Source organism: Wyeomyia smithii, chromosome 1 (genome assembly GCF_029784165.1).
Source record: "Wyeomyia smithii strain HCP4-BCI-WySm-NY-G18 chromosome 1, ASM2978416v1, whole genome shotgun sequence".
Classification (NCBI taxonomy): Eukaryota; Metazoa; Arthropoda; class Insecta; order Diptera; family Culicidae; genus Wyeomyia; species Wyeomyia smithii.
Genome location: NC_073694.1, coordinates 196,668,209 through 196,689,639, shown reverse-complemented (window position 1 = coordinate 196,689,639; position 21,431 = coordinate 196,668,209). Strand labels below are relative to the sequence as shown.

At 40.7% G+C, this 21,431-nt stretch overlaps 1 protein-coding gene across 1 annotated transcript in view; it reads right to left on the bottom strand.

Annotated features, from left to right (window-relative positions):
* LOC129719305 (solute carrier family 46 member 3-like) overlaps nt 1-21,431 on the bottom strand; it is a 38,956-nt gene continuing 17,525 nt past the window's right edge. The window contains exons 2-7 of the mRNA XM_055670744.1: nt 2,324-2,635; nt 1,859-2,260; nt 1,498-1,766; nt 931-1,170; nt 618-858; nt 1-443 (exon numbers count right to left, since the gene is read on the bottom strand). Of these exons, the coding sequence (XP_055526719.1) occupies nt 89-443; nt 618-858; nt 931-1,170; nt 1,498-1,766; nt 1,859-2,260; nt 2,324-2,628 (1,812 nt within the window). The 5' untranslated portion in view covers nt 2,629-2,635 and the 3' untranslated portion in view covers nt 1-88. The remainder of the gene's footprint in view (nt 444-617; nt 859-930; nt 1,171-1,497; nt 1,767-1,858; nt 2,261-2,323; nt 2,636-21,431) is intronic.

Here is a 21,431-nt window from a genome sequence, read left to right as displayed (position 1 = left end):
TATGAGAGGTTTTCTATATTTATTTTCTAGAGAAATGTAACATCGAATGACTTCAGTAGGTTACTCGCTAAATATCCGATTCCGATCGTCACAGTTTGCAATGTTCCACGTGTAGCACAGGTAGATCCCTAACTATTTCTAACGTTTCGTGAATAACTTTCTCGTTTTCGTCCGGTGCATAAACGGCATTCACAACCCCATCCTCGTTCACACTTACGGCCGACGATCTCCTCGCCGAGGATGGCCTCCGGATGGATCCAAGCCGTCCAGTGAGAACGACCGTGTCAGGCTCGGCCTTTGCACCTTCTACCGTTCCATTCATTACACTCGGACCTGACGCGGTTCCATTTTCCACGCCCTCGCCAAGCTGTTTGTACTTGTCACTCAGTCGAGACTCTTCTGCCAGTATCTTATCTTCCCGTTTATGCACGCCGTACATCCACCTGAAAAGGACTCATAGAAAAGAGAATTCTCGACTACTTTGTGATAAGGTCGTATGTCTAAACGTCAACAAAACGAGTGAGAGATGATTTGTGCTTGTGAAGTACAAGGAATATAACTCTCACTATCACAAAGTAGTCGAGAATTCTTCCTCGTCTAGAGGTTATTTGACTTACAAGAAAATCACCACTGCCGGTGCCGTCAATGCGCCGCCCAGCAAGAAAAATGCCCCCGGCAGTACATTTATCGTAGCGGCATACACGGTAGTATACATTGGGGCGTAAACGAGTGGCATCAGTGCTTCCGCTACACCGAAAAGTGAATTCACCTTTCCGAGTTCATCGCTAGCAACCAACTTCGATGCGATCGACCGCATCGAGATGAACGAGGTGCCGTTCAACATTTCCACGATTGGCCCTACAGAAGTGAATTATACAGAGATTAGTAAAAATAATAATTTCAACAGACCAAGCTGAGGTTGACACTTACCGAGATACAACTGCCATGTGGTGACGGCAAAAGCGTACACGAAACTCGATAGGATCTTCGACATGCAGGACATCATCCCGATCAGAGCGTCGTCGATTTTCAGCAGATGGGAAAACACACCCACCGAAAAGATCGTCCCCACCAACCCGGTCAACATGCCGTACGTGGAGAAGAAGCTAAACTCCACCTCGCTCCAGTTGAAGCGATAACGTGTGAAGAGATAGATCACAGACATCTCACCTGTGAAACATGAAAATATAATGCGATTCTTTAGTGGATTAAGAAGACAGACTGCGAAAAGCAGCACAAACTGAATAACGGGGAGAGCGATTAGTGTTCTCATATTGAACATTATTGTTTCAATTGGTTGCACTTCCGCTTATGAGGAAAGCCGAGTGTCTTTGTTTCAAAAGTCATTGGCAGCGACAAACGACAACCTATTTCGTTGCTTAGACCTAATCCCGGCTCGCTAATGAGCGCAGGCATTCCGCACTGATTGTCGTAGATTGAAACAAACCGCTGGCACTGCTAATTATAATTTACCTCTGTCGCGCAGAAATTACTCACCATGCAGCGGTCCGATGACAACCATGACCACGATCATCAGCATTATTACCCGCAGCCGGCGTTGGCGCTCGCCTTTTTTGAATGCCACCCGGAAGGTTTGCAGCACGTGCTCCTTGTCGAAGAAATCCGCCACCATGTTCTTCTCCTTCGCCTTCAGCCGTTCTTTCTCGTCGACAATGTCGACCTCTTTGAGGAAGAACACACCGTAGAAGAAGGCCACCAGATAGAGGATGGCCGAAATCGAGAATACGCCGTAAAACCCGATTTGTCTATCAAATGACAAAAACAAATCGTTAATATACATTGTCAATAATGCGGCATGAATACTAAATAGAATTACACTAACTGGTTAGTTACTCACTTCAAAAGAATTCCACTGAACGCCATTCCGATAGGAACACCCAACGAAAAGCACAGGTTCACAATACCGATGCGAAGTGTCCGTTCCTCGGTCGTGGTGACATCCGCAATGTAGCTGAACACACCCATGAACATTGTGAACCAACCTCCGGTAAGCGCCGGAAAAAGGGCCTCCGTTACGGCCGCCACTTCCATCGGCACTCGTTCAAAGTAGGTGCACAGTATCAGACCGATCGCTGTGGTAAATTCACCGATTATCGGTATTAGAATGCACGGTTTCCGGCGACCGTGCCGATCGCTCCAGGAACCCCAGAACAATATAAGCAAACAGGGCAGGGCACTTTGCAGGACAGTTTTCCAACCGGCCATACGAGCCACCATCTGTTGGATCATTTCCTCTTCACTGAAATCAAAACATATGATTGTCCCAAAAATTCCAGTATTTTCAAAATTCACTACCCCTTACTGTGTATAGTTGGCCGTTTCTCGTCGCGTCAGTGCATCGCAGATCGTATCCCCGTAGTCCAGATTGACCCGGCAGGCTTTCTCCAGATTGAGATTCTGTGTGGCCAGCCCGGCCAGCACGCTGGGCATAATGTAGCACGCGACGATGGGCTCAACTGTGATGTTGTTCTTGAAGTAGCGAAACTTTTCCAGCAGCGTGTTGGTGGTGGAGGGGCGCGGGCCCTTGCTTTGCTGCTGTTGCGGTGGCAACAGGTGCTTTTCCTTCATTTTCTCCGGCACCGACGCGGCACCCAGCTCTTGCGTCATTCTGCCACTGCATCGGATGAGAGAAGTTAAATACCAACTGTAATTAGCAACAGGCCAAATGAACATGTGCAAATATGTGTATCTACATCTGGTTATGAGGCACGTGCCCGAGTTGATGAAATGAAGAGTGTTCCAGACCGTTGGGGTTGAATATTTGCAACAGATTTGGATCACTAATTACCAGCTAATAATCTGCATTTGATTATTGTTGTTTTCAAAGTTAGAAAATGTTCAATGATGTCGTTGAAAGTCTGGACCATTATTTGTTGACTCCGCAGATTCACCGAAATAGTAAATGATCCCTTATTTTTATCTCAGAATTGCGGACAAATGCTTCTAGAAACCACGAGAGGTAAAATTAGAAATCGAATCCAAATTAAGCCTCGAAAATGATTCTAAAGGCCAGAAGAGAAAATAATTCCACATTACGCTTAAGGCCTAAGGTACACACACTAATTTCTTTATTTTTAATCGGCCATTTTTTGATCTGGGTGAAACCTTGCACAGATGAACCAATGCACAATGGTTCTTGAACCGAATTTAGGGGGAAATTTGAGACTAAAAAGAGCTCTACAGCAATATTCTAGGGAAAAACTTACTTCTACGAAGTTGTTATATATGATGAAGCGTTTATCTTTTAAAATTAAATTAAAAGCAATTTTTTTCTGGTTCTAATAATAAATACCGAGAAATCAAATTATTTATTATTATCATGTGCGTCATGTTTTAATTTTTTTTTTACTTTTTACTCAAATTTACTTAGCTATATACAAAAAATTAAATATTTAAAAAAAAATCTCTATGTATAGAGTCGAAACAAGTCACTCTTAAATAAGCGCGGGCGCTCCATCATTTCTAACATTCAGAACAAAATTTTGTGCAAACAAGGAGCTGAAATGAGCAATTCTTACTAAAACCGTCCACACGATTTCGGAAAGTAATCTGAACTCTTCAAACTTTTTGCTCACCTTATTTTAGAAACGTATTTAACGTATTTAACGCAAGTTTTCTCTTTACTTTGTGGTTGCAAACTCACTCAAAAACAAGTTTATCTGATCAAATCCAAGATGGCGGCGAAATATAAAATAATAATAATTCTTTTTTGATACATCTCAAGCGCTACGGAACTTCAATTTCCACCGAAAAATAAGGCAGAATCGCCGAAAAGTGCCAGTAAAGACCAAAATAGAGAATAATACCATATTAAACTCAGAATCGCCGAAAAGTGCTTCCTATGGCCAGAAAGGGCCAAAATAGAAAAAAATCCCAAATTGAGCTCAGAATCGCCGAAAAGTGCCAGGAAAGGTCATAATAGAATATAATCCCGAATTGAGCTCAGAATCGCCGAAAAGTGCTTCCTAAGGCCAGAAAAGGCCAAAATAGAAAAAGATCCCAAATTGAGCCCAGAATCGCCGAAAAGTGCCAGAAAAGGTAAAAATAGAAAATAATCCCGAATTAAGCTCAGAATCGCCGAAAAGTGCTTCCTAAGGCCAGAAAAGCCCAGAATAGAAAACGATCCCAAATTGAGCTCAGAATCGCCGAAAAGTGCTTTCTAAGGCCAGAAAAGGCCAAAATAGGAAATGATCCCAAATTGAGCTCAAAATCGCCGAAAAGTGCTTTCTAAGGCCAGAAAAGGCCAAAATAGAAATATGAATTGAAGGCCAAAATAGAAAATGAATTGAGCTCAGAATCGCCGAAAAGTGCTTCCTAAGGCCAGAAAAGACCAAAATAGAAAATGATCCCAAATTGAGCTCAGAATCGCCGAAAAGTGCTTCCTAAGGCCAGAAAAAGCCAAAATAGAAAATGATCCCAAATTGAATACAGAATCGCCGAAAAGTGCTTCCTAAGGCCAAAATAGGATATGATCCCAAATTGAGCTCACAATCGCCGAAAATTGCTTCCTAAGGCTCGAAAATGCCAAAATAGAAAATGATCCCAAATTGAGCTCAGAATCGCCGAAAAGTGCTTCCTAAGGCCAGAAAAGGCCAAATTAAGAAATGATCCCAAATTGAGCTCAAAATCGCTGAAAAGTGCTTCCTAAGGCCAGAAATGGCCAAAATAAAAAATAATCCCGAATTGAGCTCAGAATCGCCGAAAATTGCTTCCTAAGGCTCGAATATGCCAAAATAAAAAATGATCCCAAATTGAGCTCAGAAACGCCGAAAAGTGGCCAGAAAAGGTCGATATAGAAAATCATCCTGAACTGAGCTCAGAATTGCCAAAAAGTGCTTCCTAAGGCCAGAAAAGGCCAAAATAGGAAATGATCCCAAATTGAGCTCAAAATCGCCGAAAATTGCTTCCTAAGGCTCGAAAATGCCACGATAGAAAATGATCCCAAATTGAGCTCAGAATCGCCGAAAAGTGCTTCCTAAGGCCAGAAATGGCCAAAATAGAAAATAATCCCGAATTGAGCTCAGAATCGCCGAAAATTGCTTCCTAAGGCTCGAAATTGCCAAAATAAAAAATGATCCCAAATTGAGCTCAGAAACGCAGAAAAGTGGCCAGAAAAGGTCGATATAGAAAATAATCCTGAATTGAGCTCAGAATTGCCGAAAAGTGCTTCCTAAGGCCAGAAAAGGCCAAAATAGGAAATGATCCCAAATTGAGCTCAAAATCGCCGAAAGTTGCTTCCTAAGGCTCGAAAATGCCACGATAGAAAATGATCCCAAATTGAGCTCAGAATCGCCGAAAAGTGCTTCCTAAGGCCAGAAATGGCCAAAATAAAAAATAATCCCGAATTGAGCTCAGAATCGCCGAAAATTGCTTCCTAAGGCTCGAAAATGCCAAAATAAAAAATGATCCCAAATTGAGCTTAGAAACGCCGAAAAGTGGCCAGAAAAGGTCGATATAGAAAATCATCCTGAATTGAGCTCAGAATTGCCGAAAAGTGCTTCCTAAGGCCAGAAAAGGCCAAAATAGGAAATGATCCCAAATTGAGCTCAAAATCGCCGAAAGTTGCTTCCTAAGGCTCGAAAATGCCACGATAGAAAATGATCCCAAATTGAGCTCAGAATCGCCGAAAAGTGCTTCCTAAGGCCAGAAATGGCCAAAATAAAAAATAATACCGAATTGAGCTCAGAATCGCCGAAAATTGCTTCCTAAGGCTCGAAAATGCCAAAATAGAAAATGATCCCAAATTGAGCTTAGAAACGCCGAAAAGTGGCCAGAAATGTCGATATAGAAAATCATCCTGAATTGAGCTCAGAATCGCCGATAAGTGCTTCCTAAGGCCAGAAAATGCCAAAATAGGAAATGATCCCAAATTGAGCTCAGAATCGCCGAAAAATGCTTTCTAAGGCCAGAAAAGGCCAAAATAGGAAATGATCCCAAATTGAGCTCAGAATCGCCGAAAAGTGCTTTCTAAGGCCAGAAAAGGCCAAAATAGAGAATGATCCCAAATTGAGCTCAGAAACGCCGAAAAGTGGCCAGAAATGGCCAAAATAGAAAATAATCCCGAATTGAGCTCAGAATCGCCGAAAATTGCTTCCTAAGGCTCTAAATTGCCAAAATAAAAAATGATCCCAAATTGAGCTCAGAAACGCCGAAAAGTGGCCAGAAAAGGTCGATAAAGAAAATCATCCTGAATTGAGCTCAAAATCGCCGAAAATTGCTTCCTAAGGCTCGAAAATGCCACAATAGAAAATGATCCCAAATTGAGCTCAGAATCGCCGAAAAGTGCTTCCTAAGGCCAGAAATGGCCAAAATAGAAAATAATCCCGAATTGAGCTCAGAATCGCCGAAAATTGCTTCCTAAGGCTTGAAAATGCCAAAATAAAAAATGATCCCAAATTGAGCTCAGAAACGCCGAAAAGTGGCCAGAAAAGGTCGATATAGAAAATCATCCTGAATTGAGCTCAGAATTGCCGAAAAGTGCTTCCTAAGGCCAGAAAAGGCCAAAATAGGAAATGATCCCAAATTGAGCTCAAAATCGCCGAAAATTGCTTCCTAAGGCTCGAAAATGCCACGATAGAAAATGATCCCAAATTGAGCTCAGAATCGCCGAAAAGTGCTTCCTAAGGCCAGAAATGGCCAAAATAAAAAATAATACCGAATTGAGCTCAGAATCGCCGAAAATTGCTTCCTAAGGCTCGAAAATGCCAAAATAAAAAATGATCCCAAATTGAGCTCAGAAACGCCGAAAAGTGGCCAGAAAAGGTCGATATAGAAAATCATCCTGAATTGAGCTCAGAATTGCCGAAAAGTGCTTCCTAAGGCCAGAAAAGGCCAAAATAGGAAATGATCCCAAATTGAGCTCAAAATCGCCGAAAATTGCTTCCTAAGGCTCGAAAATGCCACGATAGAAAATGATCCCAAATTGAGCTCAGAATCGCCGAAAAGTGCTTCCTAAGGCCAGAAATGGCCAAAATAAAAAATAATACCGAATTGAGCTCAGAATCGCCGAAAATTGCTTCCTAAGGCTCGAAAATGCCAAAATAGAAAATGATCCCAAATTGAGCTTAGAAACGCCGAAAAGTGGCCAGAAATGTCGATATAGAAAATCATCCTGAATTGAGCTCAGAATCGCCGATAAGTGCTTCCTAAGGCCAGAAAATGCCAAAATAGGAAATGTTCCCAAATTGAGCTCAGAATCGCCGAAAAATGCTTTCTAAGGCCAGAAAAGGCCAAAATAGGAAATGATCCCAAATTGAGCTCAGAATCGCCGAAAAGTGCTTTCTAAGGCCAGAAAAGGCCAAAATAGAGAATGATCCCAAATTGAGCTCAGAAACGCCGAAAAGTGGCCAGAAATGGCCAAAATAGAAAATAATCCCGAATTGAGCTCAGAATCGCCGAAAATTGCTTCCTAAGGCTCTAAATTGCCAAAATAAAAAATGATCCCAAATTGAGCTCAGAAACGCCGAAAAGTGGCCAGAAAAGGTCGATAAAGAAAATCATCCTGAATTGAGCTCAAAATCGCCGAAAATTGCTTCCTAAGGCTCGAAAATGCCACAATAGAAAATGATCCCAAATTGAGCTCAGAATCGCCGAAAAGTGCTTCCTAAGGCCAGAAATGGCCAAAATAGAAAATAATCCCGAATTGAGCTCAGAATCGCCGAAAATTGCTTCCTAAGGCTCGAAAATGCCAAAATAAAAAATGATCCCAAATTGAGCTCAGAAACGCCGAAAAGTGGCCAGAAAAGGTCGATATAGAAAATCATCCTGAATTGAGCTCAGAATTGCCGAAAAGTGCTTCCTAAGGCCAGAAAAGGCCAAAATAGGAAATGATCCCAAATTGAGCTCAAAATCGCCGAAAATTGCTTCCTAAGGCTCGAAAATGCCACGATAGAAAATGATCCCAAATTGAGCTCAGAATCGCCGAAAAGTGCTTCCTAAGGCCAGAAATGGCCAAAATAAAAAATAATACCGAATTGAGCTCAGAATCGCCGAAAATTGCTTCCTAAGGCTCGAAAATGCCAAAATAAAAAATGATCCCAAATTGAGCTCAGAAACGCCGAAAAGTGGCCAGAAAAGGTCGATATAGAAAATCATCCTGAATTGAGCTCAGAATTGCCGAAAAGTGCTTCCTAAGGCCAGAAAAGGCCAAAATAGGAAATGATCCCAAATTGAGCTCAAAATCGCCGAAAATTGCTTCCTAAGGCTCGAAAATGCCACGATAGAAAATGATCCCAAATTGAGCTCAGAATCGCCGAAAAGTGCTTCCTAAGGCCAGAAATGGCCAAAATAAAAAATAATACCGAATTGAGCTCAGAATCGCCGAAAATTGCTTCCTAAGGCTCGAAAATGCCAAAATAGAAAATGATCCCAAATTGAGCTTAGAAACGCCGAAAAGTGGCCAGAAATGTCGATATAGAAAATCATCCTGAATTGAGCTCAGAATCGCCGATAAGTGCTTCCTAAGGCCAGAAAATGCCAAAATAGGAAATGTTCCCAAATTGAGCTCAGAATCGCCGAAAAATGCTTTCTAAGGCCAGAAAAGGCCAAAATAGGAAATGATCCCAAATTGAGCTCAGAATCGCCGAAAAGTGCTTTCTAAGGCCAGAAAAGGCCAAAATAGAGAATGATCCCAAATTGAGCTCAGAAACGCCGAAAAGTGGCCAGAAAAGGTCGATATAGAAAATCATCCTGAATTGAGCTCAGAATTGCCGAAAAGTGCTTCCTAAGGCCAAAAAATACCCAGAAAAGGCCATAATAGAAAATGATCCCGAAATGAGCTCAGAATCGCCGATAAGTGCTTCCTAAGGCAAAAAAATACCACAATAGAAAATGATCCCGAATTAAGCTCAGAATCGCCAAAAAGTGCTTCTTAGGAAGCCTTAGGGCCAGAAAAGACCAAAATAGAAAATGATCCCAAATTGAGCTCAGAATTGCCGTAATGTGCTTCCTAAGGCCAGAAAATACCAAAATAGAAAATGATCCCGAATTGAGCTTAGAATTGTCGAAAAGTGCTTCCTGAGGCCAGAAAAGGTCAAAATATAAAATGATCCCAAATTGAGCTCAGAATCGCCGAAAAGTGCTTACCAAGGCCAGAAGGCCAAAATAGAAAATGTTCCTAAATTGAGAACAGAATCGCCGAAAAGTGCTTCCGAAAGCTACAAAAATGGTTAAAGGGTGTCCACGATGAAATTGCCTCACCATGAAATTGCTCTAACTTGTTAACCGTTGGGTAGAATTTAATGAAAATTTGGGTGGATTTAGCTCATAGTGCATTATTTACATCCTGCAAGTTTTAAAGTCCTGTGATCAAAACTCACAGAAATGGAGTCGAAAGAACAGCTCGTGCGTGATAATATCTTGCGCATTCATCACGAGAACAAGGATCTCTCGCATCGTTCCATCGCTAAAACATTGGGAATCATGAATTTTACGGTGTCGCGAGTGATTAGGCGGTTCGAGGAACGATTGACCACCGATCGGAAGCCCAGAAGTGAAGGAAAAAGTATTCCGTACTACACCAAAAATCACAACCGCGTAGTTGGGGCCTTCAACCGAAACCTGAACGCCTCCGTACGGGATGTGGCTAAGAAGCTGCACCTAAGCCGAAGTTTTGTCCAGAAGACCAAAACTAAGGCTGGGCTTCGAACGTTCAAGGTACAAAAGGCCGCTAATCGCGACGAGAAGCAGAACAAGTCCGCTAAAACCCGTGCCAGCAAGTTGTACCTCAACATGCTGATGAAAGTTGAATGCTGCATCATGGACGATGAAACATATGTGAAGGCCGACTTCAAACAGATCTCCGGCAACCTGTTTTTCACGGCCAAGGATAAGTTCAGCGTTCCGGAGCATGTCCGCACTCAGAAGATGTCCAAATTTGCGAAGAAATTCCTGGTTTGGCAAGCCATCTGCACGTGCGGGAAGCGGAGTGCACCTTTCGTGACCCAGGACACGATGAACGGACAGGTGTACATGAAAGAGTGCCTCCAGAAGCGGCTGCTTCCTCTCCTGAAGACCCACAACGTCTCAACAATCTTCAGGCCAGAAAAGGCCAAAATAGAAAAAGATCCCAAATTGAGCCCAGAATCGCCGAAAAGTGCCAGAAAAGGTAAAAATAGAAAATAATCCCGAATTAAGCTCAGAATCGCCGAAAAGTGCTTCCTAAGGCCAGAAAAGCCCAGAATAGAAAACGATCCCAAATTGAGCTCAGAATCGCCGAAAAGTGCTTTCTAAGGCCAGAAAAGGCCAAAATAGGAAATGATCCCAAATTGAGCTCAAAATCGCCGAAAAGTGCTTTCTAAGGCCAGAAAAGGCCAAAATAGAAATATGAATTGAAGGCCAAAATAGAAAATGAATTGAGCTCAGAATCGCCGAAAAGTGCTTCCTAAGGCCAGAAAAGACCAAAATAGAAAATGATCCCAAATTGAGCTCAGAATCGCCGAAAAGTGCTTTCTAAGGCCAGAAAAAGCCAAAATAGAAAATGATCCCAAATTGAATACAGAATCGCCGAAAAGTGCTTCCTAAGGCCAAAATAGGATATGATCCCAAATTGAGCTCACAATCGCCGAAACTTGCTTCCTAAGGCTCGAAAATGCCAAAATAGAAAATGATCCCAAATTGAGCTCAGAATCGCCGAAAAGTGCTTCCTAAGGCCAGAAAAGGCCAAATTAAGAAATGATCCCAAATTGAGCTCAAAATCGCTGAAAAGTGCTTCCTAAGGCCAGAAATGGCCAAAATAAAAAATAATCCCGAATTGAGCTCAGAATCGCCGAAAATTGCTTCCTAAGGCTCGAATATGCCAAAATAAAAAATGATCCCAAATTGAGCTCAGAAACGCCGAAAAGTGGCCAGAAAAGGTCGATATAGAAAATCATCCTGAACTGAGCTCAGAATTGCCAAAAAGTGCTTCCTAAGGCCAGAAAAGGCCAAAATAGGAAATGATCCCAAATTGAGCTCAAAATCGCCGAAAATTGCTTCCTAAGGCTCGAAAATGCCACGATAGAAAATGATCCCAAATTGAGCTCAGAATCGCCGAAAAGTGCTTCCTAAGGCCAGAAATGGCCAAAATAGAAAATAATCCCGAATTGAGCTCAGAATCGCCGAAAATTGCTTCCTAAGGCTCGAAATTGCCAAAATAAAAAATGATCCCAAATTGAGCTCAGAAACGCCGAAAAGTGGCCAGAAAAGGTCGATATAGAAAATCATCCTGAATTGAGCTCAGAATTGCCGAAAAGTGCTTCCTAAGGCCAGAAAAGGCCAAAATAGGAAATGATCCCAAATTGAGCTCAAAATCGCCGAAAGTTGCTTCCTAAGGCTCGAAAATGCCACGATAGAAAATGATCCCAAATTGAGCTCAGAATCGCCGAAAAGTGCTTCCTAAGGCCAGAAATGGCCAAAATAAAAAATAATCCCGAATTGAGCTCAGAATCGCCGAAAATTGCTTCCTAAGGCTCGAAAATGCCAAAATAAAAAATGATCCCAAATTGAGCTTAGAAACGCCGAAAAGTGGCCAGAAAAGGTCGATATAGAAAATCATCCTGAATTGAGCTCAGAATTGCCGAAAAGTGCTTCCTAAGGCCAGAAAAGGCCAAAATAGGAAATGATCCCAAATTGAGCTCAAAATCGCCGAAAGTTGCTTCCTAAGGCTCGAAAATGCCACGATAGAAAATGATCCCAAATTGAGCTCAGAATCGCCGAAAAGTGCTTCCTAAGGCCAGAAATGGCCAAAATAGAAAATAATCCCGAATTGAGCTCAGAATCGCCGAAAATTGCTTCCTAAGGCTCTAAATTGCCAAAATAAAAAATGATCCCAAATTGAGCTCAGAAACGCCGAAAAGTGGCCAGAAAAGGTCGATAAAGAAAATCATCCTGAATTGAGCTCAAAATCGCCGAAAATTGCTTCCTAAGGCTCCAAAATGCCACAATAGAAAATGATCCCAAATTGAGCTCAGAATCGCCGAAAAGTGCTTCCTAAGGCCAGAAATGGCCAAAATAGAAAATAATCCCGAATTGAGCTCAGAATCGCCGAAAATTGCTTCCTAAGGCTCGAAAATGCCAAAATAAAAAATGATCCCAAATTGAGCTCAGAAACGCCGAAAAGTGGCCAGAAAAGGTCGATATAGAAAATCATCCTGAATTGAGCTCAGAATTGCCGAAAAGTGCTTCCTAAGGCCAGAAAAGGCCAAAATAGGAAATGATCCCAAATTGAGATCAAAATCGCCGAAAATTGCTTCCTAAGGCTCGAAAATGCCACGATAGAAAATGATCCCAAATTGAGCTCAGAATCGCCGAAAAGTGCTTCCTAAGGCCAGAAATGGCCAAAATAAAAAATAATACCGAATTGAGCTCAGAATCGCCGAAAATTGCTTCCTAAGGCTCGAAAATGCCAAAATAAAAAATGATCCCAAATTGAGCTCAGAAACGCCGAAAAGTGGCCAGAAAAGGTCGATATAGAAAATCATCCTGAATTGAGCTCAGAATTGCCGAAAAGTGCTTCCTAAGGCTCGAAAATGCCACGATAGAAAATGATCCCAAATTGAGCTCAGAATCGCCGAAAAGTGCTTCCTAAGGCCAGAAATGGCCAAAATAAAAAATAATACCGAATTGAGCTCAGAATCGCCGAAAATTGCTTCCTAAGGCTCGAAAATGCCAAAATAGAAAATGATCCCAAATTGAGCTTAGAAACGCCGAAAAGTGGCCAGAAATGTCGATATAGAAAATCATTCTGAATTGAGCTCAGAATCGCCGATAAGTGCTTCCTAAGGCCAGAAAATGCCAAAATAGGAAATGATCCCAAATTGAGCTCAGAATCGCCGAAAAATGCTTTCTAAGGCCAGAAAAGGCCAAAATAGGAAATGATCCCAAATTGAGCTCAGAATCGCCGAAAAGTGCTTTCTAAGGCCAGAAAAGGCCAAAATAGAGAATGATCCCAAATTGAGCTCAGAAACGCCGAAAAGTGGCCAGAAAAGGTCGATATAGAAAATCATCCTGAATTGAGCTCAGAATTGCCGAAAAGTGCTTCCTAAGGCCAAAAAATACCCAGAAAAGGCCATAATAGAAAATGATCCCGAAATGAGCTCAGAATCGCCGATAAGTGCTTCCTAAGGCAAAAAAATACCACAATAGAAAATGATCCCGAATTAAGCTCAGAATCGCCAAAAAGTGCTTCTTAGGAAGCCTTAGGGCCAGAAAAGACCAAAATAGAAAATGATCCCAAATTGAGCTCAGAATTGCCGTAATGTGCTTCCTAAGGCCAGAAAATACCAAAATAGAAAATGATCCCGAATTGAGCTTAGAATTGTCGAAAAGTGCTTCCTGAGGCCAGAAAAGGTCAAAATATAAAATGATCCCAAATTGAGCTCAGAATCGCCGAAAAGTGCTTACCAAGGCCAGAAGGCCAAAATAGAAAATGTTCCTAAATTGAGAACAGAATCGCCGAAAAGTGCTTCCGAAAGCTACAAAAATGGTTAAAGGGTGTCCACGATGAAATTGCCTCACCATGAAATTGCTCTAACTTGTTAACCGTTGGGTAGAATTTAATGAAAATTTGGGTGGATTTAGCTCATAGTGCATTATTTACATCCTGCAAGTTTTAAAGTCCTGTGATCAAAACTCACAGAAATGGAGTCGAAAGAACAGCTCGTGCGTGATAATATCTTGCGCATTCATCACGAGAACAAGGATCTCTCGCATCGTTCCATCGCTAAAACATTGGGAATCATGAATTTTACGGTGTCGCGAGTGATTAGGCGGTTCGAGGAACGATTGACCACCGATCGGAAGCCCAGAAGTGAAGGAAAAAGTATTCCGTACTACACCAAAAATCACAACCGCGTAGTTGGGGCCTTCAACCGAAACCTGAACGCCTCCGTACGGGATGTGGCTAAGAAGCTGCACCTAAGCCGAAGTTTTGTCCAGAAGACCAAAACTAAGGCTGGGCTTCGAACGTTCAAGGTACAAAAGGCCGCTAATCGCGACGAGAAGCAGAACAAGTCCGCTAAAACCCGTGCCAGCAAGTTGTACCTCAACATGCTGATGAAAGTTGAATGCTGCATCATGGACGATGAAACATATGTGAAGGCCGACTTCAAACAGATCTCCGGCAACCTGTTTTTCACGGCCAAGGATAAGTTCAGCGTTCCGGAGCATGTCCGCACTCAGAAGATGTCCAAATTTGCGAAGAAATTCCTGGTTTGGCAAGCCATCTGCACGTGCGGGAAGCGGAGTGCACCTTTCGTGACCCAGGACACGATGAACGGACAGGTGTACATGAAAGAGTGCCTCCAGAAGCGGCTGCTTCCTCTCCTGAAGACCCACAACGTCTCAACAATCTTCAGGCCGGATTTGGCCTCATGCCACTACTCCAAGGACGTGCTGAAGTGGTATGCGGACAATAAGGTCAATTTCGTGCCGAAAATGTTCAAACCTCCCAACACTCCGGAGCTCCGCCCCATCGAAAAGTACTGGGCGACTATGAAGCACCACCTTCTTAAACAACCTAAGGTAGTGAAGACAGTCGAGGAACTGAAGAAAGTATGGGTTTACATGCAAAAAAAGGGTTGATTCACAGGTTGTGCACAATCTTATGGCCGGGGTTAAGGCCAAGGTGCGGGCATTTGCGTATAGACTGTAAATAAAATACGAGTAAAATGGTTAAATGAAGTTTAATAGTTATTTTTCAATCCCTGAAAATTTGATGGCAATCGGATGAAAACTCGAATTTTGCGAATCAATTTTGTGTGTGGTAATTTCATCGTTGACACCCTTTATTATTCGAACAGTTAAGAAAAAAGATCTATTAATAACCCAAATAGGCCTAAAGTTTGGTACTCATAGGACGCCGATTTGAACATTATAAGATCTAGCGGTTCCGCAATTTCACATAAACAAGAATAAGACTTTCCTAACTATGCTAAAGAATGGGCAGTCGCAGTAGGAATATTATTGACATTGCGTGTAAAATGCTATGAAGATAAATATTATTACCTTCTCTATTAACTTATATTTCTTTGAAATATGAAAGTGCATTATTTTACTCAAAATATTTTAAATTTCAATCAAATCCGACCCAAAAAATCCAATTTCTATAATTTCGCTAAATTCACAGTTTCGACAAATCCACAGTGAAATTTCTCTCGACCGTGATAACACCAAAGCCAAAGATCCAGGTGGTTTTCGGGACTTGGAACAGCGGTACCCCGTTGGTCCTCCTGCAAGACTGTGGGGTGTGGGGTTGATTGCGGGCCTTGCGAGCCTACACCGGGGAAAAATGACCTAGCAACGAACGAAAACGTACTTACGATTAGAAACTCGTAACATGGAATTGCCGATCTCTCAATTTCATTGGAAGCACTCGAGTACTTACTAATGAATTGAAGAGCCAAATCGGGTGATTGTGTTGTGGCCGCTCACTTCTTGAGTTAGCCCGTTGAGGATAAAAGGCCGGTTTTACAATATCAGCATCATCAATGTGCACAGCCCTGCCTTCGGAAGCACCGATGGTGATAAGGATGGATTTTACGCGCAGTTGTAGATCGAATACGACCGCTACCCAACACATGATATTAGGATCATCCTCGGGCAGCACAACGCTCAGGTCGGTCAGGAGGAGGAGTTCTAGCCGGTAATTGGAAAATTCACTGTGCTGGTGCTGACCAACGAAACGGTTTGAGATTCTTCTACTTCACCGCCTCCGTACCTTTTCGAATCGTTTGAAAAAAAGAGGCTCGATAGACCGAAATGATACTTTCACGACACGCTGGTCTTAAGTTAAGTTTTTATATTGAGAAACAAAGTTTTGTGGTGAAAAGCTATGAGAAACTATTTATACAAAGCACAAATGATTGATTGTGGGCAGCAGCAAGAGACAATATTTCGGAGTCCCAAAAGCTCAGAGATAATGTGACGGACTTTTTTATAGCTCATGCTTGCTGATTTCATCATCTCCAACTTAGAATAGTTTAGGCGGTTATCTAGAAAATCTCGCTTGCGGCAGCTTCGAAAAGCATTTGAAATTGGTAAAAGTTAAGTAAGATGTTGACTATGAAAATTAGTTCTTGTAAAGAAATATTTACATATCATTATGAAGTTATGGAATTGTATCCGAATCGGTGTATCTCAAAGCTCGAATCATGACGTTTTAATTATGCCGAAATCGTCCAACAATCACTGCTGTTATCGTTAATTAGCATTTCTGGTTTATAATGCGACATATTTTACGATTTGATTATAACTTAAATATATATTTCCGTTGAGTCCAGCAATGATAGAGCAACCAGAAGTTTTCGATAGAACAATCCGACGTTTGATTGCATACCTCCAACCAAGCAGTGTCGTCTCGAATTGAATAACAACTGACAAAGACACAATGAGTGGCTCTACAAATTCGCTAAATACCTAACCAATGGCGTGCATGATAGCAGTTATGTGCATACTGGTATGTGATAATACCGACGGAGACGAGTGATATCGCACAATTGTCACGAAACCGACTCACTACCTGCTGTCGGTCGAATGTCATCTTGTTTCATTTGCATTGTGACATTTTGTGATGATTTTTTGATAGCTTGAACACAATCTTAAAACAGTCCGTCTTTTTCCTAGACTTTACACAGATAAAACTTACGACTGTTTATGAATTATAGCTTTTTTCGTTGACCAAAAAAGAACGCTATCGATGGCACACAGGAGGAAGTGACTCTTTTTCATTCTAGATTTTCAGCTATTGCACGTGCCGGTAGCGGGCAGATTTGTTACTGCACATTCGCCCTCATCACTGGCTGACTACGGATAGAAGAATTCAACCGTAACGGTCAGGGCTTCTCTATCCACAAACCGTTGAATATCTCTTCTTCTGATCGTCAATGATCGGCAGCTATTGTTGATGGATAATTTGCGCAGCTGTTTTCTATCAGTCATGCAAATCATATTTTTTTCGTCACAACCAGGTCATTGCTGAACTTTGCCAACCGGTTTCGAGCCCCGCTGAGTCCTAAACTTCAGTAGAGTGATTCATTTTGCATGAATAATTAACTCATGGGATGACCAAAGGTAGTAAAAGTTGGAAACAGTCTAACCGAGCGATGGATCAAAACAAATTACATTCAAACCATTACCAGCATTGAGCATCTTAGAACGGCACTAACTAGCGTTCAGGGTCACTGGCAGTTGCTCCTCTGTGGTTTGTGTGGGTCGAAGATTCGCACTTTCTTTCTTCCGTGGGCCACATCTAGCGAAGGAACAAGTTTCTGCTATTTTGAAACAGCTAGTTTGAAACTGGCTAAAACGAGATGTGGTGAATGCGGGTTTCTTGTCTGAAACATATGCGTGCAGAGGAATATCGTGCCATCAACTTATGCATAAAACTGTATAAAACGTAATCTGACGACCTGTATGATTTGCAACCAGCTAATTATGACCTGCAAAAATCCAACCCGCAGCACGTCATAGTCCGACAAACTCAAAACAAAATGATATATGTTCGACAAACAATACGGATGGTACGTTTGTTGTTCCCCTTAGATAACAAAAATCCTTTTACGGTGTCTCTTTGTCAGCCAATAGACGCGGTCAGTTACGTCTCGCTGGTTAGTACGAGGGATGTTTTATGTTTTTATGGGCTTTTTCACATGTTTGCTCGGCGTACGCGTTTAACAGCATCATTTGAACTTTATCGCTCAATGTTCATGAACCTTCATGGAAATCTAGGTGAGGTAGACACACACAATTTTGAGGCAAGACTGAGTGAAAATCTATTCAGATTTGGAGCGCTTTTATCTTAGTCATTCCTTGCCAGATACACAAGTTCTAATTAAACATCAATCGATGCGTTACCGATATGCATCAAATATTTGGCTTTTAGGGTTCCTATTTTCTTCAAATTAAGTGACCAAACATTTCTCGCACATTTTGACAATTGCATATGAGAGTTCGCGTTGGTGCGAGTTGTTGTTTTGTTTTTGCTTTGACCTGTTTTTGCTTTCTTCTCATTTTAATTACCAAAGCAAATGTCAAACCACATCATCTCGCTTTGTGTGAAAACCCGAAGTGATATCCGATATCATCTGGCGATATCAGGTAATATGCGGCGTAGTCTGAACAAGGCATTAGGTACACAGAAAAAATAAGTTTTCCAAATATCAGTGCGTCTTGAACTGTCCTACAGATCAGACGTTTTTTCGGTTGCTTGTGGACTGGTCTTTGACTGCCTATAGCTTCAAAGTTTGTGTTTTGTCAGTGTGTCTTTTAAAGACTACCTGAAAGTTATTTCCCATCAGTCTTTCTCAAGACTACTTACTTTTGAATTTAACATTTGTTTTAACTTTTTTCGTATCACCTGAAATGGCTGGACGGAAAAAGAAACCTCGCATCGCTGCGGGGAGGAAAAGAGAGGCATCTCTTTCTGACACTTCGAGTGTCTGTAGTGACAATCCTTTTGATATTTTGCCTGAGCAAGAAGCTGGTGAAATGGAAGTTACCAATAATGAAACTATACAAAATATAAAATCTTTAAAAAAGGAGAAAGTTCCACCTATTGTGGTAACTATTTCTTCTGAATTTAATGTATTCAAAAAGGAACTTTCAACGTTTGTTTCTGACGTTAAAGTTACCTATCAAATTGGCCGTAGAGGTGAATGCCGCTTATTAGCCGACTCAGTAAAGGGTCGTGATCGTCTTGTTCAGTATTTAACTGACAAGATGTACAAATTTTTTACATATGACACCAAGAACGCCAAGCCGTTCAAGGTTGTCTTGAAAGGTCTCACCAACGATCAAACCGTTGATGAGATCAAACTTACTTTAACAGAATTACTTGGAATAGCCCCTACCCAAGTAATTCCTATGAAACAAAAATCACGAGGCGAAAACAGTCAGAGAACTGGAATTTCCCTTATTAATTATTTAATTCATTTTAACCGCAATGAGGTTAACAACTTAAATTTTTTTGAAAAAGCACATGCTTTGTATAATGTGCGTGTAAAGTGGGAAATTTATAGGAAGTATGGCGGAGGTGAAAAGCATATCACCCAATGCCGTACTTGCCAACGTTATGGCCATGGTTCCAAATTCTGTAACATGGACCAAAAATGTCTTAATTGTGGAGACTCTTCTCACAAAAAGGACACATGTCCTGTGAAAGAGAGTAAAAATTTTCGCTGTGCGAATTGTAACGGCAACCATATGTCAAATTTTTATCAATGCCCAGTCCGTTTAGCAATTGTTAAGGCAAGGCAAGGTAAACAAAATTAAATTTCTCAATTAAAACCAACTTCAAAACAAAATTCTCCAAGCGTACCAGTGACGCATAGTTTACCTACTCCTTTGCATACCCGTTCAACTTATGCACAGGTTACAGGTAGTTCAAACATTATACCACCTAGTGTTGGTAGTTCGAAAATGACCGTTAATATGGGTAAGCAAAACACGCTAGAAAATAATTGTACACCTATCACTCCAGCTAATATTGCTACCGAAAATATTTTTTCTAATGTCAACTGCCTGGGGCCTATTACGGCAGGTAAACTTTCTTTTTTGCAACAGGCAATGTTCGATCTTATGAACGCCATGTTGCAGGCAAAATCAATGTTTGAAGCCATTCAAATAGGCACAAATTTTACTATTAAAATTGTTTCTAATTTAAAATTTAGCAATGATTTTAAATAAGACAATTAAAATATTAAATTGGAATGCTCGCTCATTGAAGGCCAATGAGAATGAGCTTTTTAATTTTTTAACAGTAAATAATGTGCATATTGCAATTATTACTGAAACATTTTTGAAACCTATCATAAAATTAAAATATGATCCCAATTACGTGGTTCATAGATATGATAGGATTCGGGGTTCCGGCGGTGGAGTTGCAATTGTTATTCATCGCCGAATCAAACATCGTGCTCTTCCCCATCTTGAAACGAAAGTTATTGAAACTTTGGGAATTGAAGTTCAAACTGAACTTGGGATTTTATTTATTGCCGCAGCATATTTACCATTTCAATGCACACGCGAGCTCAAAAATTATTTTAAAGGTGATTTACAAAAACTCACCAGAAATCGTTCGAAATTTTTCATAATCGGCGATTTTAACGCTAAACATCGTTCATGGAATAATTCTCAAAGTAATTCCAATGGCAAAATTTTATTCAACGATTGTTCTTCAGGATACTATTCTATTTTGTCTCCGAATAGTCCTACATGCTTTTCTTCTGTAAGAAACCCTTCAACAATTGATTTGGTGCTTACAGATCAAAGTCATGTATGTAGTGATTTGATCACACATGCTGACTTTGATTCTGATCATCTTCCAATAACTTTTTTTTTATCACATGAATCAGTTTTAAACCCTATGAGCTCTGTTTTTAATTATAACAAGGCTAATTGGGAAAGATACAAAACTCATATTGAGAGAAATTTCAATAATGAGCTTGATTTGCAAAACGAAGTGAATATTGATTCCGCTTTGGACGCATTAAAATGTGCAATTGTTGATGCCAGGAATTATTCTGTTCCAAAGGCTCAAATGAAATTTGATTCACCAATAATTGACGAAAATCTTCAACTTCTAATTCGTTTGAAAAATGTCCGCAGACGTCAATATCAACGTTCTCGTGACCCTGTTTTTAAAACTATTTATAAAGATTTACAGAAAGAGATTAAACATAGATTTACTCTTCTGAGGAATCAAAATTTTGAGACTAAAGTTGAAAAATTGAAACCATATTCAAAATCATTTCGGAAGCTGTCGAAGATTCTTAAGAAACCTTCAAAGCCTATTCCAGTTTTAAAAGATGGTGAACGTTTTCTTGTATCCAATGAACAAAAGGCTCAAAGACTTGCTCAGCAGTTTGAGAGTGTTCATAACTCAAATTTGAATTTTGTGAGTCCAATTGAAAATGAAGTCACACGTCAATTTGATTTAATTTCTTCCCAGAATTTTTTACCTGCAGAAATAATTGAAACTAACTTGAATGAGATTAAATCAATTATTAAAAATTTCAAAAATATGAAAGCACCTGGTGACGATGGAATCTTTAATATACTAATCAAACATCTCCCTGAGAGCACAATGGAATTTTTAGTGAAAATTTTCAATTGCTGCTTCAAAATTGCATATTTTCCCAAATTATGGAAAAATGCAAAAATTACTCCCATTTTAAAACCGGATAAGAACCCAGCTGAAGTTTCAAGTTATCGACCAATCAGTTTGCTTTCTTCAATAAGTAAACTGTTTGAGAGAATTATTCTTAACAGAATGATGTCACACATCAACGAAAATTCAATTTTTGCAAATGAACAGTTTGGATTTCGCCATGGGCATTCCACAACTCATCAATTGCTCAGAGTTACTAATATGATACGAGCTAACAAATCTGAAGGTTATTCCACTGGAGCTGCTCTTTTAGACATAGAAAAAGCAT